Source organism: Chrysochloris asiatica, unplaced genomic scaffold, assembly GCF_000296735.1.
Source record: "Chrysochloris asiatica unplaced genomic scaffold, ChrAsi1.0 scaffold00181, whole genome shotgun sequence".
Classification (NCBI taxonomy): Eukaryota; Metazoa; Chordata; class Mammalia; order Afrosoricida; family Chrysochloridae; genus Chrysochloris; species Chrysochloris asiatica.
Genome location: NW_006408699.1, coordinates 513,376 through 540,037, shown reverse-complemented (window position 1 = coordinate 540,037; position 26,662 = coordinate 513,376). Strand labels below are relative to the sequence as shown.

At 36.8% G+C, this 26,662-nt stretch overlaps 1 protein-coding gene across 1 annotated transcript in view; it reads left to right on the top strand.

The window, feature by feature from the left end:
- Positions 1 to 26,662, top strand: part of PSMD14 (proteasome (prosome, macropain) 26S subunit, non-ATPase, 14) — a 151,243-nt gene that overhangs the window by 117,275 nt on the left and 7,306 nt on the right. Inside the window, exons 7-9 of the mRNA XM_006872019.1 lie at positions 676 to 783; positions 11,825 to 11,899; positions 17,903 to 18,028. Coding sequence (XP_006872081.1) covers positions 676 to 783; positions 11,825 to 11,899; positions 17,903 to 18,028 — 309 coding nt within the window. The remainder of the gene's footprint in view (positions 1 to 675; positions 784 to 11,824; positions 11,900 to 17,902; positions 18,029 to 26,662) is intronic.

The window sequence follows — 26,662 nt, the reverse complement described above, 5'->3', positions numbered from 1 at the left end:
CTATTGTTGTTTCTTTACTCTGAACTTAGGATCCTATCATACTGTATCAGGCTCCTAGTCTAAAGCATAGATGACCTTGATTTTCTTCCAGTGTACCTCCTTTCCTTGACAGTGGCTTGGACATTTAGGCCATCAGACAAGGTATAAAGTCTTTCATAGTCACAAGAAGCAAAAGGTATCTGACTAGAAGAGATACGTGGGACAAGTGCCTTGCTGGCTATAATTCGTTGTCATTTCAAGTACTGTGGTGGTATAATTGATGTGACAGGGCTGGGCTTTACATGTGGTCCCGTAGCTTGTGCTCACTTTCAGTTTTAGTTTTTCTTTGTCATTCACTTTGATTAGGTAAAATTTAGGTGACAAACATACACACCAATGACAGCAGTTCGGAATAAGTTTAGTATCATGTATTTCAATAATAAAGATGCAAAGTTAATGTTTTTCTTACAGCTTCATGAAAATTCTAATTATTGGTGTCACCTTATATTACAAGGTAGAGGGTGGTGTGCTGATGACACAATCAGCAGGAGGTTCTTTTTTTATTAATATTATAATTAAATGATTTTCTGGAAATAGACCAGACACAGATGCAAGTTGATCATGCTTTGTCCACTGTTGCTTGGCACCATCACTTGCTTTTTAAAAACCAATTGACCTGACACCTTGTTTTTACAGGTTGTTATTGATGCCTTCAGATTGATCAATGCTAATATGATGGTCTTAGGACATGAACCAAGACAAACAACTTCAAATCTGGGTCACTTAAATAAGCCATCTATCCAGGTAATGCCTGCTAAAACTTTGTTGTACGTTGACAAGCGTGCTATATGTATTTATAAAACTTTGTTGTACATTGACAAGCCTGCTGTATGTATTTATTTCAAGACCTATTGCTTAGCATTTTAATTTGCTTGCTGTTTAGTTTTTACTGTACTTTAAAAGAGGATTATAGAATGTAGTTGCAAAAGTTATATTGGCTCATCTGTGAGTCATTTTAAGTGAGTTCTTTAATTACACTTTCCTGCCACATTTTGAGGATCCCCTTTTTGGGAACATAGTAGTGCCTGTATCTTGGGAGTGCCTTCTGGCTTTGCATAGTTAGCATTGTAGAAAAGTCCAGAGAGAAATTTCAGATGGAAGTACATTAGCTATCATCATTATAGCTTCAAATATAGGGAAATTGATGAAGCAGTTATTAAGTGACACTTTAAAATTTCTACATTTTTTTGTTTAATCACCATGTTTAAAACAAATAGTACAAAACACATCTCTGTATTATATAGCTTGTTTTTTTCTAGTTATGTTACTAGCCACCATTATTAGAGTTACTGGTATTTATGCACTTAATATCCTCTTGAGTGATTAAGACTTTCTTTGTATCATTCACATGCCTCATTGTTTTTACACAAATCTTTAATGCCTACAAAAATTATTTTAAATGTGTTTTTAAATGCACCAGTGCCTGCATCTGTACAGCTAATTGCTCCTCTGAAGATTAATTACAGGGTAGAGATAGCATGTTTGGTTAAATAGAACCCATAGACAAAGACATTATAGTAGCTATTGCTGCTCCCCCTTAGAAACAGTCTTCTGTGGGCCCATTGTCTTTGGGGAGTTGTGGTTTTGACAGTTGACCATCATAAAGCCTAGGCTACACTTTGACAACTTTTTACTTTTAGACAATTTTGCAACAGTCATTCATCTGGAATCTCTATCAGAGTGAAATGTTTTATTTAAAGGGATTGAGGAGTGTTGCATTAAATTTTGTTTTTTTGTTTTTTTAACAAGTCAAGGAATACTGCAAAATATAATGAGTATGCACTTGGCAACCAGTGTTTTTGATTGGGTACAGACAAGCCTGTGCTTGCATGTTTCAGGAGAATACATTATCGGACCTTTTTAGCCTGTGATAATGACCTTTCTTATAAACCCCTGTAGCATCATACAGCTTCATTATTATTATTATTATTTTTTTTTTTCAAATCTTACAATCTAAGATCATTATGATTACTGCATGGTATATTTCTGCCAGAAGTTTTACTAATTGCAAGTCAACAACCACCTGTTGCAAATTTTGTCTTTTAAATTAAAACACTGCTTCCTAACCTTAAAAATTAGTTATGGTTGATATGATGATCTACGTCTTTCTATGTTAGTCCAGTTTCTCTGTTTTTGGGTATACCTTATATCCTCTGAAATTTAAGATAGACTTTATAAAGCAGAATCTTAACCTAAGTTAAAAGGACCTGTATATGTAACAGCTAAAGCATCATTGTTTTTCTTTATTTTGCTTTCCAATTAAAATCTGTAAATATATGTATTTCACAGTTTATATAGCACCCATCAGAATGGCATCTATCTGGGTGCTTTATAGTTCAAAGACAATTACAATAATGAAACACTCAAATAGGATCAAGCCAAAAAGTAACAGAATAGAGCCCCACCTTAAAATACTTTATTGTCTTAGACAGCTTAGAAAGAGGTAACCCTAGAAGAACCTGAGGTGAATTGCAATATTCGTAATAAAATTTTAATATATGTCAGCAAAGTCTTAACTTGGGGGGATCAGAAGTGTTTTGGAAATGCCGTACCTTTTATTTTAAAGAGGAGTTCACTGGTTTTACGACAGACCCTCTTCCTTAACCAGCTTTCAAATAGTACTAATAGAAACATGACCGCAGGCATCAGCACACATGCTGGTGGTCGTTAATGGCTTTCCCAACACTGATTACTAATTATACTTAAAGTCATTGTTGTTAATGGTTGGCGAGTTGGTTCCGACTCATAATGACCCTGTATACATTGTATACTACTGTTAAATATATGCTAAAGATAAAATGATACAGTATACGAGTTCTCCTTTTCCTACAATATCTAAGTATACTTTTGAGTCTTATACTATGCCTATATAAAGCCAACCCTCATTAGTTTTGGATCCTATGTTTGTGAATTTGTCAACTCACTAAAATTCATTTGTAACCACAAAAATCAGTGTTTAAGGCACTTTTATGGATATGCTATGAGGATAAATACAAAAAAAAGAGGCTTAGTAAAAACAAAAGGCTTAATTCACTGTGAGGAGTCCTGGTGTGGTGCTGCTTACCAAAAGGTTGGAGCTTCAAACCCACCAGCATTCCTCAGAAACCCTATATAAGGTAGCTATGAGTTAGAACTGACTCAAAAGCACTTAACATCAACAACAATTGCTCGTGGAAAAAAAGGGAAAAGATTTCAGCTGCATTTTTTAGAGTTATTTCTCTGCTTCTTTGAAATACATATAAATTGTTTTAAAGTCTGGTTAAATCACTTGTCAGTTTTACAACCTAGGAATATTTCCTCAAGGACCTAGAAGCCATCTAGCACTCCTATCTCTCAGTTTCCTAGGACGACAGGAGTCTTAACTTAACCTGGCACTTGGTTACAAGTTGCAAAACCTACCTTCAGTCATAAAAATATGAGACATTATCTATTTTTCATTTGAACAAAGATGATAAGCAGATGGCTATCCCAGTAGCCAGGTGAACTATATATATGGTTGGACTCCTGGTGTGGAACTATAGGATCAGTCAGTACTAGACTATGAGCACAAAGTCAGCAGTTCAGACCCACCTCAGCAATTCTATACACCAACTAAACAGCACTTAACAACAACATCATCTGTGGTGTTAGCAATTCCTCTTACATGAGGACTAGCTATATTCAGCCATGAGTTAATAGTGATATTGGGTATGGATTCAATGTTAATGAATCTGCAATATATATATTAAACAGAAACACATATAAAACAAGATTATGTATTCATCCATTGACAAAAATGTGACCTGAGAGGCTCACAGGAACTTAACCTTGCATTTGCTCTAGTACAGTGGTTCGATATTTGCTAATTCAGTGTTTACGGTACTTTATAGATAATAGCAGGAATCACTTATAATTGCCCTTACATCATGATGTAGTATTGATTACCTGTGGTAGGAATGAGGAAATTCTTTCTTATATTCCCCTGTCCATATTTCTTAAACTTTGTATAGTAAAACTTATGTTTCTTTCAAAATTGTGTTTTTTAAAAGCACTAATGACAATCGTGGGACAAAAATGAGACTTTCTGTTCCCACAAAAAGATTTAAAGCTTCAGAAACACTATGTAAGTTAACTGTGAGTTGAAATGCACTTCATGACACTTAACAACAATAAAAATTGCAATTATATTTCTTGTTTTATGTCATAAAGAACATTGATAATTCTATTAACAGGAAAAGTATAATGATTATACTGTAAGGTTATATAATAACATGAAACTTTGTATTACTGTTTTTTACGACTTGCTGTTCATTATCATCTTAGATTTATAATATAGCAGTGCCACAGTAAATAATGCAGATTGGTTGTCAACCTCATAGAAATTTATTAAGGATTAATGCATGGATGCATTAATATACTAGGGCTGTGAGACTCTAAGTGTAACCATGAATGTTGTTGTTAAGTGCCATCGAGTTGGTTCTGACCCATAGTGACCCTGTACAGGGTTTCCAAGGCTGTAAATCTGTACGGGAGCCTCTTCTTTCTCCCGCGGAGCCTCTGGTAGTATCGAACTGCTGACCTTGAGGTTAGCAGCCCAACTCGTAACCACTATGCTATCAGAGCTCCTTACATGAGTACAACCATGAACACAATGACATTATTTCATAGAATTACACTATTTGAAAAACATAGTATTTTGTAGTTATTGAACAAACCATTATATATAAAACAGTTATACACTAGACAAGAGCCAATTGTGGTCATTTTGCCGGTAAGGAAATTGAGGTCCAGAAAGTTGTTTGAGTTATCCAGGTCATTCAGCTGGTTAATGTAGGAAGTAATTCATAGCCCAGTCTCCTCATTCTTTTATATTATAGTTAGAAGTTTTATTAATCAGATCATTTTTTTGTATAGGTGATATGTGTAAACCATTTAAAATGTAAAAAGTACAAAAAGGGTATTTAGCAAAAACTCTTCCTTCCACCTTTGCCTTTTGCAACCCAGTTCTCCATTCTAGAATTAACCATTATTTCCATATTATCCCTCCTTTAGAGTTCTATTTGTATCCACAAAGATTCACTTTAAAATGTGATTTACTGGATGTCATTTAGTGCACCACATTGTCAGTTTATCAATGTAAAATACAGTGAAATCTATGAGAACTGAACTCAGTGGGATTGCCTTCTCTTTCCAGGTCTCAGAAGTTTTCCATGTTTTGCAGGGTGTGGTCTTACCACATTTCTATTGCTCCTTTTAGTGGGAGGTGTTTACACTTGTCTTCTCTGACAGATTTCTACCTTACACAGTTTCTGGCTTTCGCAGGATTTGCTGTACACCTGCTTTTCTACAGTGATGGTGATGATGCAGAGATATAAGACCACTTCTCACCTTTTCTCGGTGGTCTAGGCAATGTCAGTGATGTACAATTTGGGTGGGTTTTAGTTGCTTTTACCATCTGACATTGTCATTAGGTAGAATGGTTTACATCCCGAGCCATTTAAATAAGAGGTCTTATTTTCTGAACTGTGGTCAGCAGTCTCTTTATATAAAACTTACAATTCTATGCATTTCCATTCAGCCTGACACCACAACAGCCATTCATAAGCTATGTATACTTCATTTCGTAGGTATGTGTACCTCACTGCAGTAATAGGCGTAGTACTTTTCCTTCTCGTAGTTACTTAAGTGCCAGTGGTTTTATCTAGTTTTCAAAAAATGTGGTGGGATTAGTTTCCAAAGGCATTTCTAATACTTAAATTTAATAATTTATATCAATGAATATAAATATAAGATAAGCACTGGACTGCTAACCACAAGGTCAGTAGTTCAAACCCATCACTTGCTCTCAGAAACCCTACATAGAGTCACTATGAGTCGGAAACAATGTGAGATACTAAACAACAGTGAATGAAAGAATATAGAAATAGAAGTAATTGTAATTGATGGCTAATTTTGAAGTTTATGTCACCATAATGAATATTTGTGTACTCATTTTGACTATATCACTCCACCAAAATTAGAAAGCTTTACTTTAAAGATTCAGTAAAGAAATAAAATAAACTGCTTTGGAAGTTAATCAGGGATCTCAGACTCCCGTTGTCTAATTCCTCTTCTATACCATTTTTTTTTTTTTCCCTTGAAGACACAGCCTCTTAGACTTCTGGTAGTTACCAACCTAGGCAGAACTTTCTTCTTTGAAGGTTGGCAGGCTTTAAGCAAAGAAAACAAGGTCAGAATATCTAAGTAACAAATTAATAAGTAATTCCTGTTAGCAGATATAAAATATATTGTCCTAATGTCTAGTGTTGTATAAAATGGCTAGCTTCTAGGTTAGCCACTGAAAGCTTGTGTAACCCATAATATATAATACTATAGAAGAGAGCCGTTCTTTATAACTGTGTTTCTATGAGAAACTGTTACAGCTTTCAAACAGCCAATTACTGAATGAACTTTGGGAACATTCTGTTTAAATGAAGAATTGCCTAAATTTTCTGAATTCTCATATTTGTTAATTAAGTATAAATCAAAAAGTGAGGCTATAAGAATTTGTAATTGTGTTGACTAGATAGGTTAATTTGTGAAAACTTTTATCCACTGAGCTAAACAGACTCTTCTTTTTTGGCTCATCTGGACGTATTATTTGGCCAGCTTAGTTATAATATACAGAAGGTGAATAAGTGAAATTGTAAGATTATTTGAGGATAAACATATTTGTTTTGTTGTCATTATGCCTGCTAATCTCATGTTCCATGTGTTAGTGTCTGTAAATACAAATTGTTAATGTGTTTGACTGCTAACCAAAAGGTTGCAGGTTCAAGGGACCCTTCATAAGACAGGCCTAAACAATGTACTTCTCAAAAAATCAGCCATTGAAAACCCTATGGAATACAGCCTTACTCTGACATACTTGGGGTCATCATGAGTCAAAATCAACTTGATAGCAAATTGGTGTTATTTTTACTACTTTTATCTAAATATAATTAAAAATTAAGAAGATAGTACCTTCGATACTCAATTGAATACTTTGGGAATGTAGTTAATTTCCAGCATATGGATCCATTGGTTGGCTTTTACATGTACTGACCACAGTTGGGTTTTTTTAGCTTTATGTCACCATGTCAATTGTGTAATGAGGGAATGGGATACTTGGATGAAGGTGATTGAGACCTGAAATCCAAGCCAAACTCCACTCTCCATCCTAGGCTATATCTGTTTGGAAGACTGTGTACCTTTAAAAAAATTATTCACTCCTGTATGTGCATCCATCTAATTTGCACAACAGTGAATACAAATGTTAAAAGATCCTGGTTAATTCCACTTTTTGAATTGCACAGTATAACAATTTTATGTGCTCAAAATTCACTGTTTCTAATGACTTCTGAAATGGATAAGGCTTTATAATATATAGTACTTAAATTTAGTATATCAACCATTTTAAACCACCACTTCATATGAGAGTTAATAGTTTTTGGGGTTTTTTTTTAAAGCTTTTTTTTTGTGAATTGAGTGGAGGTTTACAGAACCAGATCATCATTCCCACATTCAACAAATCATAAGCTTTGTATCATTACAATGATTACAATCCCTTCCATGCACCATCAGTTAACAGTACTTATCTCTATTCACTTTAACTCTTGCACTCTTCCCGTGTCTTCTACTAGCTTCATCTTTCCCATGCCAGTCTCCCTCTTGAGTTGTGTATATTGCCTTCCCCATCACCCAAGTTAACATGTTAATAATTTTCTCTTTCCTCCCATCCCTGGTAAACATCATAAAATGTTCCTTTTAGCAAGAAAATCTATTCTTAATTTTTTACAAGAATGGTCTCATACAATATTTATCCTTTTTTGATTGACTGATTTCACGCAACATAATGTCCTCCAGGTTACATTCAGTGAAATTATCGATAGATACAGATTGATTGCTGTCATTTTGCTGAGTAGTTTTTTTTTGTGGTGTTGCTATTTTCTTTGTTTCATATAAATTTCTGGGCTGAGTTCATTTTGATTGTGGGTTTCTTCACTGCTGTTGTTTTGTTGTTGTTCTGTGCCATTGAACTTGTTCCAACTCATGGTGACCCTGTATAGGGCTTCTAAGGAGCAGCTGGTGGATTTGAACCACTGACCTCATGGTTAGCAGTCCAGTGCCTATCCTACACCGCCACACCAGGACACCTGTTTTAATCTTTACTAAATCTTTCTGATTTTCCTCATTATTTTTATGTGAAGGAGTACTAATTTTCTTTGAGGTTACCTTGTAAGTTGTTTTTCCCACTTAAAACCGTCTGTTTTATCACAAAATCTACTTAACTTCCTCGCCATTTGGAAATTCTTTATCTACTCTATTCCCTCTTTCTGCTTTGTAATTAACTTCATTATAAATTGATATGTCTGGTTCCCTGTTTTCAGTATTGCAAGTTTGTTTTGGTGGTGTAGTTAGTGGTTACGAATCGGGCTGCGAACTGCAAGGTCAGCAGTTCGAAACTACCAGCCATTCCACGGGAGAAAGATGAGGCTTTCTGCTTCCATAAGATTTACAGCCTTGGAAACCCTGTACAGGGTCGCTGTGAGTTGGAACCAACTCCATGGCACATAACAACAACAACAACAACTGTTAATGGTCTGTTCCGCAGTCTGCCCCTGGCCTTGTTTTGACTGATGATATGAAGCTTTTCTATTGTCTCTTTCCACAGATTTAGTCAATTTGATTTCTGTATATTCCATCTGGTGAGGTCCATGTGTACATTCGTCTCTTATGGTGTCTAAGAAAGGTATTTTACATGAACAAGTCATTAATTTTACAGAATTCTGTCATGCGTTCTCCAGCATAATTTCTATCACCAAGGCCACATTTTCCAACTACTGATCCTTCCTCTTTGCTCCCAACCTTTGCATTCCAATAACAAGTAATGATCAATCCATCTTGATTGCATGTTTGATCGATTTCAGATTGAAGAAGCTGGTAGAGTTCTTCTATTTCATACTCACTGGCTTTAGTTGTTGGTGTGTAAATTTGAATAATAGTGGTATTAACTGGGCTTCCCTGTAGGCGCATTGATATTATCGTATCACAGACAACATTGTACCTCGTGACTGATTTGGATATGTTCTTTTTGACAATGACTGCAACACCATTCCTCTTCAATTTGTCATGCCCGGCATAATAAACCATGTGGTTTGTCAGATTCAGAATGGCCAATACCAGTTCATTTCAGCTCACTAATGCCTAAGATATCGATGTTTATGCATTCCATTTCATTTTTGACAACTTCCAATTTTCCCAGATTCATAGTTTGTACATTCCGTGTTCCAATTTTCAGTGGATGTTCACAGCTGTTTCTCTTCATTTGGAGTCGTGCCCCATTAGCCAATGAAGGTCCCATGGGCTTTTCTCCACAGGCTTTATTCCATTTGCTTCATTCATGGTCAGTTCTATTTTGGTGAGGCAGCTCTTCCCCAGTTGCATTTTGAGTGCCTTCCAACCTGAGGGGCTCATTTTCTGGCACTATATCTGACAGTGTTTCTCTACTATTCATAAGGTTTCAGTGACTAAATATTTGGAAGTAGTTCGTCACTTCTTCTTCCTAATCTGTCTTTGTCTGGAAGTTCGTCTGAAACCTGTCCACCATGATTGACCCTGCTGGTATTTAAAAGCATAGCTTTCAGAATCACAGCAACTCACAAGCCACCCCAGTACGACACGAATGTTGGAAAACAGAGCTAGAAAGGATAAAAACCAAGGAAATGGAAAGAGGAAGAAGGAGAAATACGAATACATGAATAAAAGCAATGAAAGGAAAAATAAACACACAGAAAACCAGTGCAGTTGTTGTACCCAGAGAGGAGAAAAGTCTCTAGGGCTCCTGATAGTCAAGGAGCTCTTGAGGTGAGTGAAGAGGCATGTGATTGTTGAGTTCCCAGCCTTTGATGGAGTTCCTGTAGGCCTAGGTGTTATCTATATTCAGGGTTCCCGATTCAGAAGCATTTTGTGGAGGCCCTTTATGTTGTTATAGTTTCAGTGTCAGTACAATAGGGCAGCTAGAGGCAGGGTGACTTTTTATGAAGGTTCTTGCCTGTCTAATTCTGGCCTGGAGCCTCTGAGTACCATAGCTCTAGAGCAGAGCCCTCTGGAATCCAAGTGCCAAGGTGGCACAGTAGGCACCTGCCTCACACTGACTCAATTTGGCACAGCTCAGAACTCATGGAGAGCAGGTCCTACACTGGGGGTAAATTAAGGTGGGGGCAAGTTCAAAATTATTGTGCAGTGTATGGCCAACAGTCTATTCACCAGTCAGTCAGTCTCTTTCTTTCACCACCCCTGTTTAGCTTCTCCCAGTTGGCATTCAGTTCACTTCTCTAACCTGTCCTGTAAAGCTCAAGGTTCCAGGATTGTCCTCTGTGTCTGTTTCATGTAGTATCCTGTGTCTTTAACATCTTGTAGAGGGTGTTGGATAGCATGTCTGTCTACTCCGCCATCTTGCTGGAAGTCCAGGATTTTGCAGTATAGTTTCATAGCAGATATTATAAAAATGGATTGTTACGATATTGAAAATGTTTTAATATTTGGTGGAGTAATTTTTGCTAGCAAAGCTTAAAGATAAGGCTGTGTTTTATTCTCATCCTGATCACAAAAGTACATAGATTTAATACAAGAATTTTCTAAACTACATGATGGCACACAGTATGGTAGAAAAAACATTTGTTATTGTTAAGTGTTGTTGAATCAACTCCAGCTCATAGTAATCCTAAATAGGGTTTCCAAGGAGCAGTTGGTGAGTTTCAACCACTAACCTGTGGTTCAAACTGACGTTGGAATCCAGCGCTTTATCCGACAGTGCCAAACCAGGACTCCTAGAAAAAAGCATAGCCTTTATCAAAATGACCTGAGTTCAGATCTCAACTGTGTCATTTAATGGACACAAGATGGGGCACATTAAGATTTTTGAGTCTCATTTTCCTTAAAATACATGTGGAATCAGCCTGCTTTACTTGGTTGTTGTAAAGATTTAAAGACATAATGTGTAAAGCAGATGCTAGATATTCATTATATGTTCACTTCTGCTCCCTCTTCCTCCACCTTAAGACCTAATTTGAGAGCTTACAGATCTTGTTAAACATTTGTACCACCCAAGGACTCCAGGTGCCCTGTTGTTGTTATTAAGGACTATCAGTTCAGACTCATAATGACCCTGTATAGTGTTTCCAAGAAGCAACTGGTGAATTTGAACCACTAACCTTGTGGTTCAAACCAACTCTGTAGCTTAGTGCTTTATCCCACAGTGCCACACCAGAAGTCTTAAAATAAAACTTAATAAATGTTTGAATAATTGATTTTTTATTTTGATAAGGATGAGATCATAACCTTTTCTCCAATTCTGAACAAGGCTACTAAAGTTGTTGACAATGTGCTGCCATAGACCCTAGGTTGTGCAAACAGTTAAGCACTCAGCTACTAACCAAAAGGAACCCAGAGGTTCCTTGTAAGAAAGTCCTGGCAATCTACTTCAGATAAAATCACAGCTCTTAAACACATGGGGGTGCCATGCATCAGAATGGGCTCAAGAGTAGCTGACTTATGCCATGCTATAAAAAAATGTTTGTCCCATCTGTCTAAACCTCATTTGTAAACCTATAGCTGAGAAATAATATTTCAAGTTTAATCTTAACTGAAATTTATGATAAAATGCCGTTTTTAGAGGACAGTAACAGTATTGTCTCAGGATATGTCATTGGTTTCAGATAGTTCCGTTTATTTTATTAGATGAAAAATATTAACTTGTTCTTTTTCAACTTATTTCCATACATAGGCATTAATTCATGGACTAAACAGACATTATTACTCCATTACTATTAACTATCGGAAAAATGAGCTGGAACAGAAGGTAAGTTTACATTTTTATTTTAGATTGTGTTCAAAAAAAATTTTTTTTTTAAATGCTTTAAACCTATTATCAAATACAGGTTTTGAATTTTAATTGTTAATCTCTGCAAAGTCGGTTTGAACTGCAAAGTTCAAAGTCACTCCTTGGAAATCCTGTACAGGGTCACTATGGGTTGGAACCGACTCAACAGCACTTAACAACAAAGAATTACAGCATAAAATAAAGGAATATCTTGTTGGACATATTGAAAGATATATTTGTTAGATGGTAAAACAGGAGAACCCTGATATGGTGTTATAAGATAGCTACTGGACTGGTAACCGCAAGTTCAGTAGTTCAAACCTAACAGCCTCTCTCAGAAACCCTATATAGAGTCATTGTAGCTTAAAACCAATTCAGTGGCACACAACAACAGCAGAGCATGACAAGAAGTAAGAAACAATGAAAATGTTATTCCACTTTGGTTTAAGATAAATTTTAAAAAACTTTCTCCCCTAGTTCTGTGGTTTTTTGATTAATTCATCTTACTCAATAAAATGACTTGATAACTAAATGTCACCCTCTTCTCACTGACTGTCTTATTTTATGACATTTCACATTTAAGACAATAATAAAATCTACTCTCCAACTGTTTTTCATATTACCAATATGCGTCTGGTAGTAATGAATTCCAGGGTATAAGACTGTCATAGCTTAGGTTATGTGTCAACTTGGTTGAGCTAGGATTCTCAGTGGCTTGTCATGTAATGATGTAATTGGGCAGTTATATAATAATGGAATTGCGTAGTCATCCTCCATTATGTAATCTGCTGTGATCATCCACATTTGCATAATTCCAGGTTTACCATAATGGCTTGATCTTTGGAACTTAACCATGTCAGTAAGTGAGAAGAAGGTGCATTGAAGAATTAGCTTTCCAAATTAGAAAAGAATCAATTAGATTACAATTGTGTAATACTTAAAAAAAAATACTGTGCATGCTTGCTTAGAGTTCACTGAAGGTGAATTATTAAGGAAATGTAAGTTTTCCCATATTTAGATCTAGAATTTTATAAATCCCTTTTGGTACCAGGCAGTTTCCAAATTTGTTTACTTTTTTTAAAATTATGTACCATGTTGGTGGATTTTGTTTGCTTGTTTCTACTATATTAGGATTATTTCAGGTGCAGTTTTTTTTTCTTTTTCCTGTCCTCTACTAATGCCAAATATTTGGAGTCCTGGTGTGGTGCTATAGCAAGGGTGGGGATCTTTTTTCTGCCAAAATGTATAACATCATTTGCAGGCTTTACAAAATTATTAACTTAAAAATTAACCTATTGCATGAAGTGACTGGCTTACAAGTTTTCAAGAGGGAGTGTAGTTTCGGAGTATGCGGTGGAAGGTAGAAAATCCTCACTGAATAATTTTCATCTTGTTTTGACGGGTCTGGTGAAAGGAGATGGGATAAGATTCTTATGATTCAACAGTGAGTAATTGTTTTCATGACTAATTGCTACTGCCACAACTGTAAACGTAGAAGTTTTGTAACAAAAAGGGTGGAGTAGTTAATTTTACAGTCCAAGAACAGAGGACCTAGGACCATCAAGGGAGAAGAGCACGAGTGGAATGTGGGACCTTGCCCAGAGAAGCATTGACAGCAGAGATGGGACATGGAGAGGTAGAGCAGCTGTGAGGACTCTAAACTCATGGAAAGAGAAAGGCTGTGTGCTGGTGGCCAGGAGGCAGGCTTGCGGAATGTGCCCTTTGGTTGTTTCAATGACTATATATTCCTGAGTGTTTTTGTGTGCATCCCCCGCCCCCCGCCCCCGCCCCCAACAAAAACAAACCTCAGAGGCAATAGAAGCAAATGCTGTTGAATGACGATGCACGGAGGAGATTGTAATCATTGCAGTGAAACGATGCATGTAAACCAGTGTTCTCCCATGTAAACTATCCCTCCAATTCACAATAAAAACTTGAAAAAAAAAAAATTAACCTTTTCTATTTGGTCAAACATTTAATTAAGTCAGCCCTAATGTTACAGCTGAAACTGTAGTTGCCTTGGTAGAACCAGACCAAATGATTTTTGAGGGCCTTATATGGTCCAAGGAGTCCTGGTGTGGCACTGTGGGTTAATGCTCCAGACTGCAAAGCTATTTTAACTGCAAAGTCGGTGGCTCAAGCTTACCAGCTGCTCCTTGGAAACTATACAGGGTCGCTGTGGGTTGAAACTGACTCCATTTAACAACAACAACATACGTTCCAAGGGCTGAATGTTTCCCACCCCTGCACTATAAGGATGAACACTGGACTGCAAATTCAGTTTGAGCTGCACTCTGCCTAGTGTGGTGCTATGTGTAGTGGTTACGAGTTGGGCTTCTAACCTCCAGGTTAGCAGTTCAAAACTAACAGCTGTTCCATAGGAGAAAGATAGGCTTACTGCTCTCATTAAGATTTAAGCCTCGGAAACCCTGTACAGGGTCACTATGAGTTGGAACCGACTCCACAGCACATAACAACTAGTTCAAACTGGTTATCACAGAGGTGCCTTAGAAGGGGATTCTGGGGCATTTGATGAGAAGGAGCTGTAGTAGGTTGGGCTATCCATGCCTTCCTGTCCCCCTTTGAAGTAGATTACTTCAGTTTTTAACCTCATTTATATATTGGGAAAAGAATATACTAACTATATAAGATTTTCTTTGAAAGAAGAGTTCTGTTTTTTATTGCTATTTTTAAGTTTAATAAAGTTGTGTTTTAAGTCGAATCCACCCACAGCCTTACCTTAAGGACCTCTGTTTTAGCATACTGTTTAATGAAGGGATGCAGGGGACAGTTTCCTATGGGACTGAGGGGAGATGCTACAGCCCTTTGAGTTACTTGCTTACATTCCAAAGTTTATTCCTACTGTACATTTAGCTCATTGCCTGAAGTACAGTTTTCAATACTTATTTTTAACTTTATATAGAATGGGTATGGACTATGAAAAAGACACCAATTAGATATAAACTGTGAAATTTATTCAGAGATTCAGAGATATAAATATTTTGTCAATCTGGTGCCAGTCATTTAGAAATATCTAGCTAATTACGTCAGTTTTTCTTGTCTTTCTTTCATTTTTTCTTTTCTCTCTTATTTTTCCCCTTTGGTATTCTTATAGGCTTAGCCACCAGCCATCCTTGGCATAAAAACTCACATATGTGTGAGTTAATTAATGTTATATTTATGTTCTTAATAACTTAAATCAGCTGCTTTGTGAATAACAAAAGCCTTTCCTTTAATCTTACCCAGCCCGTCTATATACTTTATCCAAGTCCTTCTCTGAGGGTCCCAGTGGATTCCTTAGGTAAGCGCAGTAGGAATATCCTGCTGTTCTTAGGGAATCTTCTTCTGAAGTGGTGGTGGTTGTTTAGTGCCACTCTGTATAGAGTTCTTGAGAAGCAGCTGGTAACTTTGAACTTGCAGTTAGCAGTCCAGTGCGTATCCTACATGCCACACCAGGACTCCTTGTTATTAAGTGCTGTAGAGTTGTTTCCAATTCATAGCTACCCTGTACTGGGCTTCCAAGAGGAAGCAGCTGGTGAGTTTGAACCGCTGACTTTGTGGTTAGCAATCCAGTGCTTATCCTACAGTGCCACCAGGACTCCTTTGAAGTGGTGGTGATGGATGATTGTGTGCCATGTGCTGTGGAGTCAGTTCCTACTCATAGCCACTCTGTTTGGGGTTTCTGAGGCTGTAAATCTTTATGAGAGCAGGAACTCTCATCTTTCTCTTGAGTAACAATGAGCAGATTCAAAGTACTGACCTTGCAGTTGGCAGCCCAACTCGTAATCCACTACGCTGTCAGGCCTCCTTCTTTGAAGTGCTAGGAGGATCCAATTCTCAACACTTAGTTTTAAGTAGCTGATAATTGCAACTGCACCAAAATTTTCAAAGGACCTATTTTCTAGAAAAAGTACCAGCAAAGAAATGAGAGTCACATGTGTAGGTTTTGACAACTTTTTTTTTTTTAGAAAAAACAAACAAACTGGGTTATCCTCATGGGCCTTAGGAGAAGGTAAGAGAACTCAGAGCTTTAGTGTGCTGCAGAGTCTCATCCATGGGTGAATTAGATATGTAGTTTATTCTACAACATAAGATGAGCTTGTTTCTACACATAGCTATAAGCCTCTAAGTAATTAAGGTAAATTTAAAAACTCAGTCATGCACTCCAAGTATATATTTAGATTCTCAGAGCCCATGAATCAAATTTATGGCATACTGGTTCGAATGGTGAAGAACCCTGGTGATGCAGTGGTTAAAGAGTTTGGCTGCTAATCAAAAAGTCAGTGGTTGGAATCCACCAACCAGTCCTTGGGAGAGCCATGAGGCTGTATGCTTCATTAAAGATTTAGTCTTGGAAACCATCTGGGACAGTTGTATACTGTCTGTAGGGTCTCTGAGAGATTGGTAAAATGTAGCCACCATTTTGCATAATTTTATCAATCATTCAAAATAACCCTCCTTTATTTAATGATAGTCCTCAGTTGAATGTTTGTAGAGTGGACTATGGTGAGAACTTTTGAGTAAAACTGTCTGAAGAATCAACTTTTGAGAATTTACACTTCTAAGAGTTTGTATTCAGAAATAGGAATTCAATTCAAGAAGCTTTTGAACCAAGTTGTTTACTTTCACAGTCACTAAAATAGGGCCAAAGAAGCCCTTTTGGTGCTGCAGGGTTAAACACTTGACTGCTAACTGAAAATTTGGTAGTTTGAAACCCATTCAGTGGCCCTGCAGGAGAAAAGATCTGATAATCTGCTTCTGTAAAGATAGTTACTTGTTAAGTGCTGTCAACTTGTCACAGCCTGCGGCCCAGTATAGGGTTTCCTTGGAGCGGCAGCTCAGTTTGAACTGCTAACCTTGTGGTTCACACTGACAGTGCAGTCCAGTGCATATCCTACAGCGTAATACCAGGACTGCTGACTAGAAAATCCTACCAGGGACGTTCCACTCACACATTGAGGCACTATGAATTGAAAGTCCACTCTAGGATTCCTAATTGTAGGACTCCCAATTTTTTGATGTGGTTGCAAACTAGATGAATCTGTGATTTAATTTCTCACTTTCATGGCTTTTCATTTATGACTCTAACAATGAAGACATTTTAAGTTTTTGAATTAATAGAGCAGATTTTAGAATTTGAAAGAACTTAGATTATTTTATATAAGCCCTCAGTATATAGATTTGTAAACTGAAGCTCAGAGAGATTGTTTAATGCAAGATCACTCAATAAATAGAGCATTTACTGCTTTGTCTTGACATTTGAAAGCTAGGCTATATGAAATATTAGAATTCTTTGTAACATAGGAGTTTATATCATTCATTAATTGATTCGAAAAACATCTGAGTGTATGCTATGAATAGATGGTATTCTAGAATGTGCTGATCTTGATATAATCTAGGCAAAGTTTTTGTACTTGAGATTTCTCTTTAATTACAAATAAATTCACTAAAGAAGAAAATAAAAATTTCAAGTGTTAATAAATGTTGTAAAAAATTCCAAAGTTAAGGGAAGAAAGATTACTTTGTAAGATATTGTTGTTTTGTTGTTAAGTGCTGTTGAGTCGGTTCCAACTCATGGTGACCCTGTATAGGGTTTCTGAGTAGCAATTGGTGGGTTTGAACCATCAACATTGCGGTTCAAATTGATCTAGTCGTCTAGTACATTATACTGCAGCACCGCTGCAAAACTCCAGTAGGTAGTATAGAGTGGCTTTTTTAGATAGCATCTTTCTCTAAGGAAGTATGGAAAAATATGCCTTGCAAAGATAAAGAAAATACGGAGGTAGAAGGACAGTAAATGCAAAGGCATGGGGTTGGAACACTTCTTAGATTATGTTAATTTAAATTTAAGAGAATTTTGACCAAATTTATTTGAATTGTTAAATTTATATTTTTAATATCTAAAGCTTCTTGTGAAGTTGTTTGTCAGGACAAATGGATTATTCTCAATGCAGGAAATTAATTATTCTTGATATGTTTTAGATGTTACTAAATTTGCATAAGAAGAGTTGGATGGAAGGTTTAACACTTCAGGACTACAGTGAACATTGTAAACACAATGAATCAGTGGTAAAAGAGATGTTGGAATTAGCCAAGAATTACAATAAGGTAAAATTTACTTCTAACATTTGGTTCTTACAATCTTTGGAATATATATGATTAGATGTTAGGCATTGTATAAATACACATTGTAGCTAAAAATAGAATGGCCTATTTTGTGAGCAGGGACTGGCAAACATTTTTCTGTAATGGTCAGATAGTAAATATTGTCAGTTTTGTGGTGCAGCCAATCTCTGTGGTAACTGTGGAACTCGGCTGCTGTGGTGCAAAAGCAGCCCTGGACACTATTCACATGAGTATGTGTGGCTACATTCCAGTAAAAACTCATTTACTGAAATAAGCAGCTGGCCAGGTTTGGCCCATGGACTATAGTTTGCCATCCCCTGTTATAGCCCATGTAAAATAGATGTACATTTTAAATGTCTTTAATACTTGAAATCAGCTTTCATACTTGCTGCATGTAATTTATTATATTAACTTTTCTGTTTATCATTTAAGAAGTATTTCTTGAAAACCTACTGTGTGGCAGGCACTAGGGCTATGATCAAAAGAAAACCACACAGCGCCCCTGCCCTCAAGGAACTGCCTTTCTGATGGGAACAACAACAAGTGAACACATAAATAAAACAATATACTTTTAATAGTGCTACTAAGAAAGTAAACAAAGAAATATATCAGGAGGGAGACCTATTTATATTGTTGTTATTGTTAGGTGCTGTCAAGTCAGTTCCAACTCATAGCAACCTTATACACAGCAGAATGAAACACTGCCCGGTCCTTGGTTAACATCACAATTGTTGCTACTCTTGAGTCCATTTCTGTTGCCAGTGTGCCTGTCTATCTTGTTGGGGGTCTTCCTCTTTTTCACTGACCCTCCACTTTACCAAGTATGATGTCCTTCTCCAGGGACTGTTTCCTCCTGAAAATATATGTGAAATATGAGAGATGAATTCTGGCCATCCTGGCTTCTAAGGAGCATTCTGGCTGTACTTCTTCTAACACAGATTTGTTTATATTCTTTTGGCACTCCATGGTACTTTTAGTATTCTCCTCCAGTGCTGTAACTCAAATGTATCCATTCATTTATGCTTTTTATTCACTGTCCAACTTTCACATATAAAATTTTGTATCTTAGTCCTCAAACTGACATCTTTGTTCTTCAACATTTTAAAGAGGTCTTGTGCAGCAGATTTGCATAATGCAGTGTGTTGTTTGATTTCTTGACAGCTGCTTCCATGAGTGTTGATGGTTGATCCGAGCAAAATGAAGTCTTTGACAACTTCAATCTTTTCTCCATTTATCTTGATGTTATTTGTTGGTCCAGTGGTGAGGATTTTTGTTCTCTTTCATTGAGGTGTAACCCATACCGAAGGCTGTGGTCTTTGATCTTCATCAATAAGTGAAAGAACAGCCCTGGTGCACACCTTTCCTATTCCATTTGATGTTACCTTTTTCTGTTTAAATGAGCACAATCAAGTGTTCCGGGATACTTACTTCATTTCCCTCCTTGAGAAATGCTGAGCATGTTCTTCCCTTTTGTTTTTCTAACTCCTGGTCTTTGCACATTTCATGGTAATATTTGACTTTGTTTTCTTGAGCTGCCCTTTGAAATTTTCGTTTCAGCTCTTTTACCTCTTCATTTCTTCCGTTTGCTTTAGCATGTCTAGGCTAGAGAGCAAGTTTCAGAGTCCCTTCTTCTTTTTTTGTTTTTTAAAGTTTTTATTGTAATTTGAGTGAAAGTTTATAGGACAGATCATCATTCAACAACTCATCCATCTTGTTTCATTATAGTGATTGTAATCCCCTCCATGTACCACCAGATCAGAATCCCTTCTGACATCCATTTTGGTCTTTTCCTTCTTTCTTGTCTTCTTAATGACTTTTTGCTTTCTGCTTGTATGATGTTCTTAATGTCATCTCACAACTCTTCTGGTCTTCAGTCATAAGAGTCTTAATTCATCAAATATATTCTTGAGATCTCTAAATTCAGGCAGGATATGTTTAACGTCATATTTTGGTTGTCATGAACTTGAATTTTCTTCAGCTTCAGCCTGAACTTGCATGTGAACAATTGATGATCTGTTCCACAGATATTGTCAATTTGATATCTGTGAATTCTTTGTTGAGGTCCATGTATATAAATAATTGACTTTCATGTTGTTCATAAGAGGTATTTTCAATGAACAAGTCATTGGTTTTGCAAAATTTTGCCATGCAATATTCTTCATTGTTTTTATCACCAAGGCCATATTTCCCAATGACTAATCCTTCCTCTGTTTCCAACCTCTGCATTCCAATCACCAGCAATTATCAATCAATATGTCTTGATTCCATGTTTGATCAATTTCAGCCTGAAAAAATTTATATAATTCTTCAATTTTATCATCTCTGTCTTTAGTGGTTGGTGAATAAATTTGAGTAATAGTTTTATTAACTGGATATTATCCTATCACAGACAGTGTTGTACTTCAAGATAGATCTTGAAATGTCCTTTTTGATATTATATGCAATGCCATTCCTCTTCACTTTGTCATTCCTGGCATAGTTAACCATTTAATCATGGTCAGAATCAAAGTGATGAATATCAGTCCATTTCAGCTCACTAATGCCTACAATATCAATGTGTGTGCATTCCATTTCATTTTTTACAACTTCCAGTTTTCCTCAATTCCTATTTTGTACATTACATGTTCCAATTATTAGTAGAGCTCTTTCTCCTCATTTTGAGCTGTACCCCATTTGCAAATAAATGAAGGTCCTGAAATCATTATTCTATTCGTGTCATCACAGTGAAGAGGCATCTCTTCCCTAGTTATATTTTGAGTTCCTTCCAATCTGAGGAGCTCATCTTCCTGCACACCAGAATATCTGACAGTATTCTGTTGCTCTTCATGTTTCAATATTCAGTATTAAACTGACTGTATTCTACTGTTTTTTATAAGGTTTTCAGTGACTATGTATCCAGAAGTAGTCTGTCTCTCCTTCTTCCTAATTTGTCTTATTCTGGAACCTCAGCTGAAAGCTGCACACCGCGAGTGACCCTGCTGGTGTTTAAAATACTAGTTGCATAGCTTCTAGCATCACAACACTCAAGCTACCATAGTACGACATAACTCACAAATGAGTGGTGAAATTTATATGGACACTATATTTTAAATGTCATATCTTATAAAAATAATTGTTGTATGCTAAAATATATATGGCTTAGTAATATCTTTGTTCATAGATTTTGGTTCTTTTATATTTCTGAAATTAAAATATGCTTTAGGTATGACTGAAATGTATCTTTTATATTCTACAGCTTTTTAATAAATTAAACTCTCATTAAAAATATAAAATAATTGATTTTACATTTAGACGCAGTACTTACAAATGTATGCATGTGTCTGAAACAAATGTTTTATGAAATAATATTTACCTTTACTATATGTGGTATGTATTTTTTTCTTTTTCCTTTGACTCTATTTTATTCTGCTTCAGTTGTTTGCATACAGCTCACTTATGGGTTGCAACCCCACTGTTTGAAAAACATAATCTCCTGTGCAATTGCAGTGAGAACCAGAGATCCTTCCCTCATATATAATAGTAAAGCAGGAGTAGTAAGACAGTTCATAAATAATCAGAATATTAGGCCAGAATCATTCTGTTCCCTAACACCTTAATATTGAGGTTATCCACAAACCAGCAACATCAGCATTACTTGGGATCTTGTTAGAAATGCAAACTTCCAGACTTACTAAGTCAGACTCTGTAATTTAACAAGACTTGAGTGTTGCATGTTCATTGAAGTTAATTAGATGTTAGTGAAAAATTGCCATAGACAAGTCCATGTAAAGCTGTGGAAGTTGAGACACTTTTACTTTCATCTGAAGGAGAGGGAAGATCCAGGATATTGTCTTTGTGAATAGCAACACTTAAACTCGTCCTTCAAGCCTAGTAAGACTTGGACATTTAGAGGAATGTTTTAAGCAAACTTTTTGAATTTTGCAATCATAGTTAAAAACTAGTATTGATTGTCATATGAAAAAATATTTCCTATTTTAAATTAAACACATTTTACTAAGACAAATATTACCAGGAAAAAGTATATAAAATTGACCATGTATTATAATGAGTATTTTGAGAAAATGGTGTTATGAAATGATGTTGATGGGCCCATTCAAAGTATGTACTTGATGTCATCGCATAGCTGTTCTGTTCTTAGGTCATTAATGTCTAATGCATAAAATCTGTTCTTGAGGTAATCTCAAAATTCAGGTTGAATATGTTTAAGGTCATATTTTGGCTCTCATGGACTTGCTTTAATTTTCCTCAACTTCAACCTGAACTTGCATATGAGCATTTGATGGTCTCTTCTGTAGTTGATTTCTGGTCTTGTTTTGGCTGTTGATATTGAGCGTTTCCACCTTCTCTTCCCACAGATGTAGTCAGTTTGAATCCTTCATATTCCATCTGGTAAATTCCATGTATACATCTGTCTTTATGTTGTTTAGAATAAATTTAAGTATTTACAATGAATTAGTCATTGGTCTTGTAAAATTCTATCATGCAATCTCCAGCATTATTTATGTTACCAAGGCCATATATTTTGTAAACTTCTGAACCATCCTCTTTGTTTCCAACCTTTGCATTCCAATCAGCAGTAATTATGCATCTTGATTGCAAGTTTGATGAGTTTCACACTGAAGAAGTTGATAGAACTCTTCAATTTCTTCATCTCTGGCTTTAGTGGGTGGTGCATAAATGTGAATAACAGTGGTGTTAACTGGTCTTCCTTCTAGGCTTATAGGTATTATCCTACCACAGACAGCATTCATACTTCAAAACAGGTCTTGAAATACTGTTTTTGATGATGAGTGCGATGTTATATTCCTCCTCTATTTGTCATTCTCAGCATAGTAAACCATATGACTGTCAGATGCAGAATGAACAATGCCAGTCCATTTCAGCTCTCTAATGCCTAAGATCTTGATCTTTATGCATTCCATTTCATCTTTGATTTTGCGGTTAATAGTCCAGTGTTTATCCTACAGCACCACACCAGGACTTTGTTCTATCAAGGTGTAAATTGGAATTAACTTTCTGGGAGTGGGTTTGCTTTTGGTTTTTGATTTTTATATTAAACCAATTTTTGTAGATTCATACTTTGTACATTCAGTGTTCTGATTATTAATGGATTTTTGCAGCTGTTTCTCCTCATTTTGAGTTGTATCCCATCAGCAAATGAACCCCTTTGTTCCTCTTGGGTTATTCAGCCATTTTCTGCCCTGCTCATGCAAGTGTTAAAAAACTCTTTTAGTTCTGCTGATAAATGCTCAGGGGCACCATATTTTGCCACTAAACCTTGGCCCAAAGGCACTTAACTCTCCAGTTCTGTTGGTCAATGAACCAAGTTCCACTGCCTCGTAATTCCCAGAGGTACCCCACTCTCCCAGAAAACTTCCTGCTCAAAAGTATTCCACCTCTCTTGCTCCATGGATTGGCAGACCCACCCTAACTACTTTGCTTCATAGGCCCAGAGTCCATGATGCTGCTGCTGTTTCATTGGTGTTGCTTCTCACAGTCTCATGCCATCTCTGATGTTACTGCTCTCTCTGTCTCCTGTGTTTAGGAGATTTTCAGCACAGGGTTCCCAGCTCAGGATGACACATTCCACTCTTAGCTCTTTTTAGTTGTTGTGAAGTTCCCTTTTTTGCCTCCCCACATGGCTCATTTGAAGCCTAGCAGGAAGACAACACTGACCAATCCCTTTGTTAGGGGTCCATATACCATATTTGCATAGTATTACTTACCCTCACAAGGGAGTCCTGGTGTGGTGCTGTGGGCTAATGTAGTCAGACTGCAAAGTCCTTTAAACTGCAAGGTTAGTGGTTAAAGCTAACCAGCTGCTCCTTGGAAGCCCTATACAGGATCGCTATGGGTCAGATTCTGCTGGACTCTACTGACTTGAGGGTACTTAACAACAACAACTCTCAAAAGGGTGCCATGAACCTCATTTACATTATTAATCAGCTATCTAATTCCCATGGTAGGCCATTTAAATAGTTCCAGTCAATCATTTAATGAGTCTTCCTCCAATCCTGATGCCACGTTTTTCTTCATATAACCAGGCTTCTTAGATTATTTGCTCAGCATACAGGTTGAATAAGTATGGTGAAAAAATACAACTTTGTCACAAACCTTCCTTAATATAAAACCATTCAGTGTTCCCATGTTCTGTTCAAACAACTTCCTCTTGTCCAGGTACAGATTCTTCATGAGCACAATTAAGTGTTCTGGAATACTCATACTTAACAATGTTGTTCATAGCTTGTCATGATCCACACAATTGAAAGCTTTTGCATAGTCAATAAAGCACAGGTAAACATCTTTCTGATATTCTCTGCTTTCAGCCAAATTCCATCTGGCATAAGTAATGATATCCCTCGGTCCACAGCCTCTACTGAATCCAGCTTGAACATCTGGAAGTTCTCTGTCAATGTATGCTTGCAGCCGTTTCTCTATTACCTTTAGTAAAACTTTATTCACATGGGATATCAAAGATATTGTCCATTGATTTCCACGTTCCATTGGGTAACCTCTTTTTGGAATGGCCACAAATACGGATTTCTTCTAATCAGTCAGCCAGATAGTTGTCTTCCATATTTGTTGGCAGAGATGAGTGAGTGCCTCCTGTGCTGCCTCAATTTATTGAAAGATTTCAATGTTTATTCCATTAATTCATGGTGCCTTGTTTTTTGCCAATTCCTTCAGTGCACCTTGGACTTCCTCCTTCAGTATCATTGGCTCTTAATCACATGCTACCTCTTGAAACGGTTGAACATGAACCATTTCCTTTTGTTACAGTGACTCTGTGTATTCCTTCCATCGTCTCTTGATGCTGTCTGCATCATTCAGTAATTTTCCCAGAGAACCTTTCAATATCAAAAGTAGAGACTTGAATTGTTTTCTTCAGTTTTCCCAGCTTGAGAAATGCTGAGCATGTTCTTCCTTTTTGGTTTTCTGTCTCCAGATCTTTGCACATTTTGTTGTAATATTTGGCTTTATCTTCTCGAGCTGATCTCTGAAATTTTCTGTTCAGCTCTTGTACCTTCTCATTTCTTCCATTTGCTTTAGCATCTCTACGCTGGAGAGCAAGTTTCAGTGTCTCTTCTGACATTCATTTTGACCTTTTCCTTCTTTCTTGTCTTCTTACTGGCTTTTTGCTCTCTTCATCTATGATGTTCTTGATGTCATCCCACAGCTCTTCTGGTCTTCGGTCTTTAGTGTGTAATGTATCAAATCTGTTCTTCAGATGATCTCTAAATTCAGGTGGGATATACTCAAGGTCATATTTTGGCTCTCATTGACTTTTCATTTTTTCAGCTTCAGTCTGCATTTGCATATGAGTAATTGATGGTCTGTTTCACAATCTGCCCCTGGCCTTGTTTTGCCTGATGATATGGAGCTTTTCCATCGTCTCCCTCTGCAGATGTAGTCAGTTTGATTTCTGTGTACTCCATCTGGTCAGGTCCATGTGTATAGTCATCTCTTATGCTGTCTAAAGAAGGTATTTTAAATAAACAAATCATTAATTTTACAGAATTCTATCATGAGTTCTCCAGCATAATTTCTGTCACCCAGGCCATAATTTTACAACTATTGATCCTTCCTCTTTGCTTCCAACTTTTGCATTCCAGTCACCAGTTATGACCAAAACATCTTGAGTGCATGTTTGATCATATGCAATATGCAGATGATCCAACCTTGCTTGCTGAAAGTGAAGAGGACTTAAAAAAAATTTACTGATGAAGACCAAAGAGCACAGCCTTCGGTATGGATTACATCTCAATGTCAAGAAAACAAAAAATCCTCACCACTGGACCAATAAACAACATTCTTATTAATGGAGAAAAGATTGCAGTTGTCAAGGACTTCATTCTTCTTGGATCAACTATCAACATGCATGGATAGTTGATCAAATGACGTATTACATTAGGCAGATCTGCTGCACATTACCCTTTTAAAGTGTTGAGCAAAGCTTGAGGACTAAGGTGCGCCTGACCCAAGCCATGGTATTTTTAATAACCTCATATGCATGCGAAAGCTGGACAGTGAATAAGGAAGACCGTAGAAGAATTGCTACTTTTGCGTTATGGTGCTGGAGGAGAATATTGAAAGTGCCATGGGCTGCCCAAAGAACCAATAGATCCATTTTGGAAGAAGTGCAGCCAGAGTGCTCCTTGGAGGCTAAGATGGCCAAATTTCATCTCACATACTTCGGACATATTGTCAGGAGGGACCAGTCACTAGAGAAGGATATCATGTTTGGTAAGGTGGAGGGTCAGAGAAAAAGAGGAAGACCCCCAGTGAGATGGGTTGGCAAAGTGGCAGTATTAATGGACTCAAGTATGGCAACAGTAGTGAGGTTGGCCCAGGATCAGGCTATTTTTTGTTCTGGCGTGCATAAGGTTGCTTTGAGTCGGTACTGACTTGATCGCACTTAACAACAACAGAACTCAATCATTTGGTGAGAATGACAAAGACTATGACTAGAAGTGTCATATTAAATCAATCACAGCGCTACACCATTTCTTTGAGTTTATTCTTTGCCTCCAGAGCCTATAATGTAGTTACTGTTATTACTATATAGTCATTGTACTGACTTGATATAATAATCAAAATCCAAAACCAAACCTATTG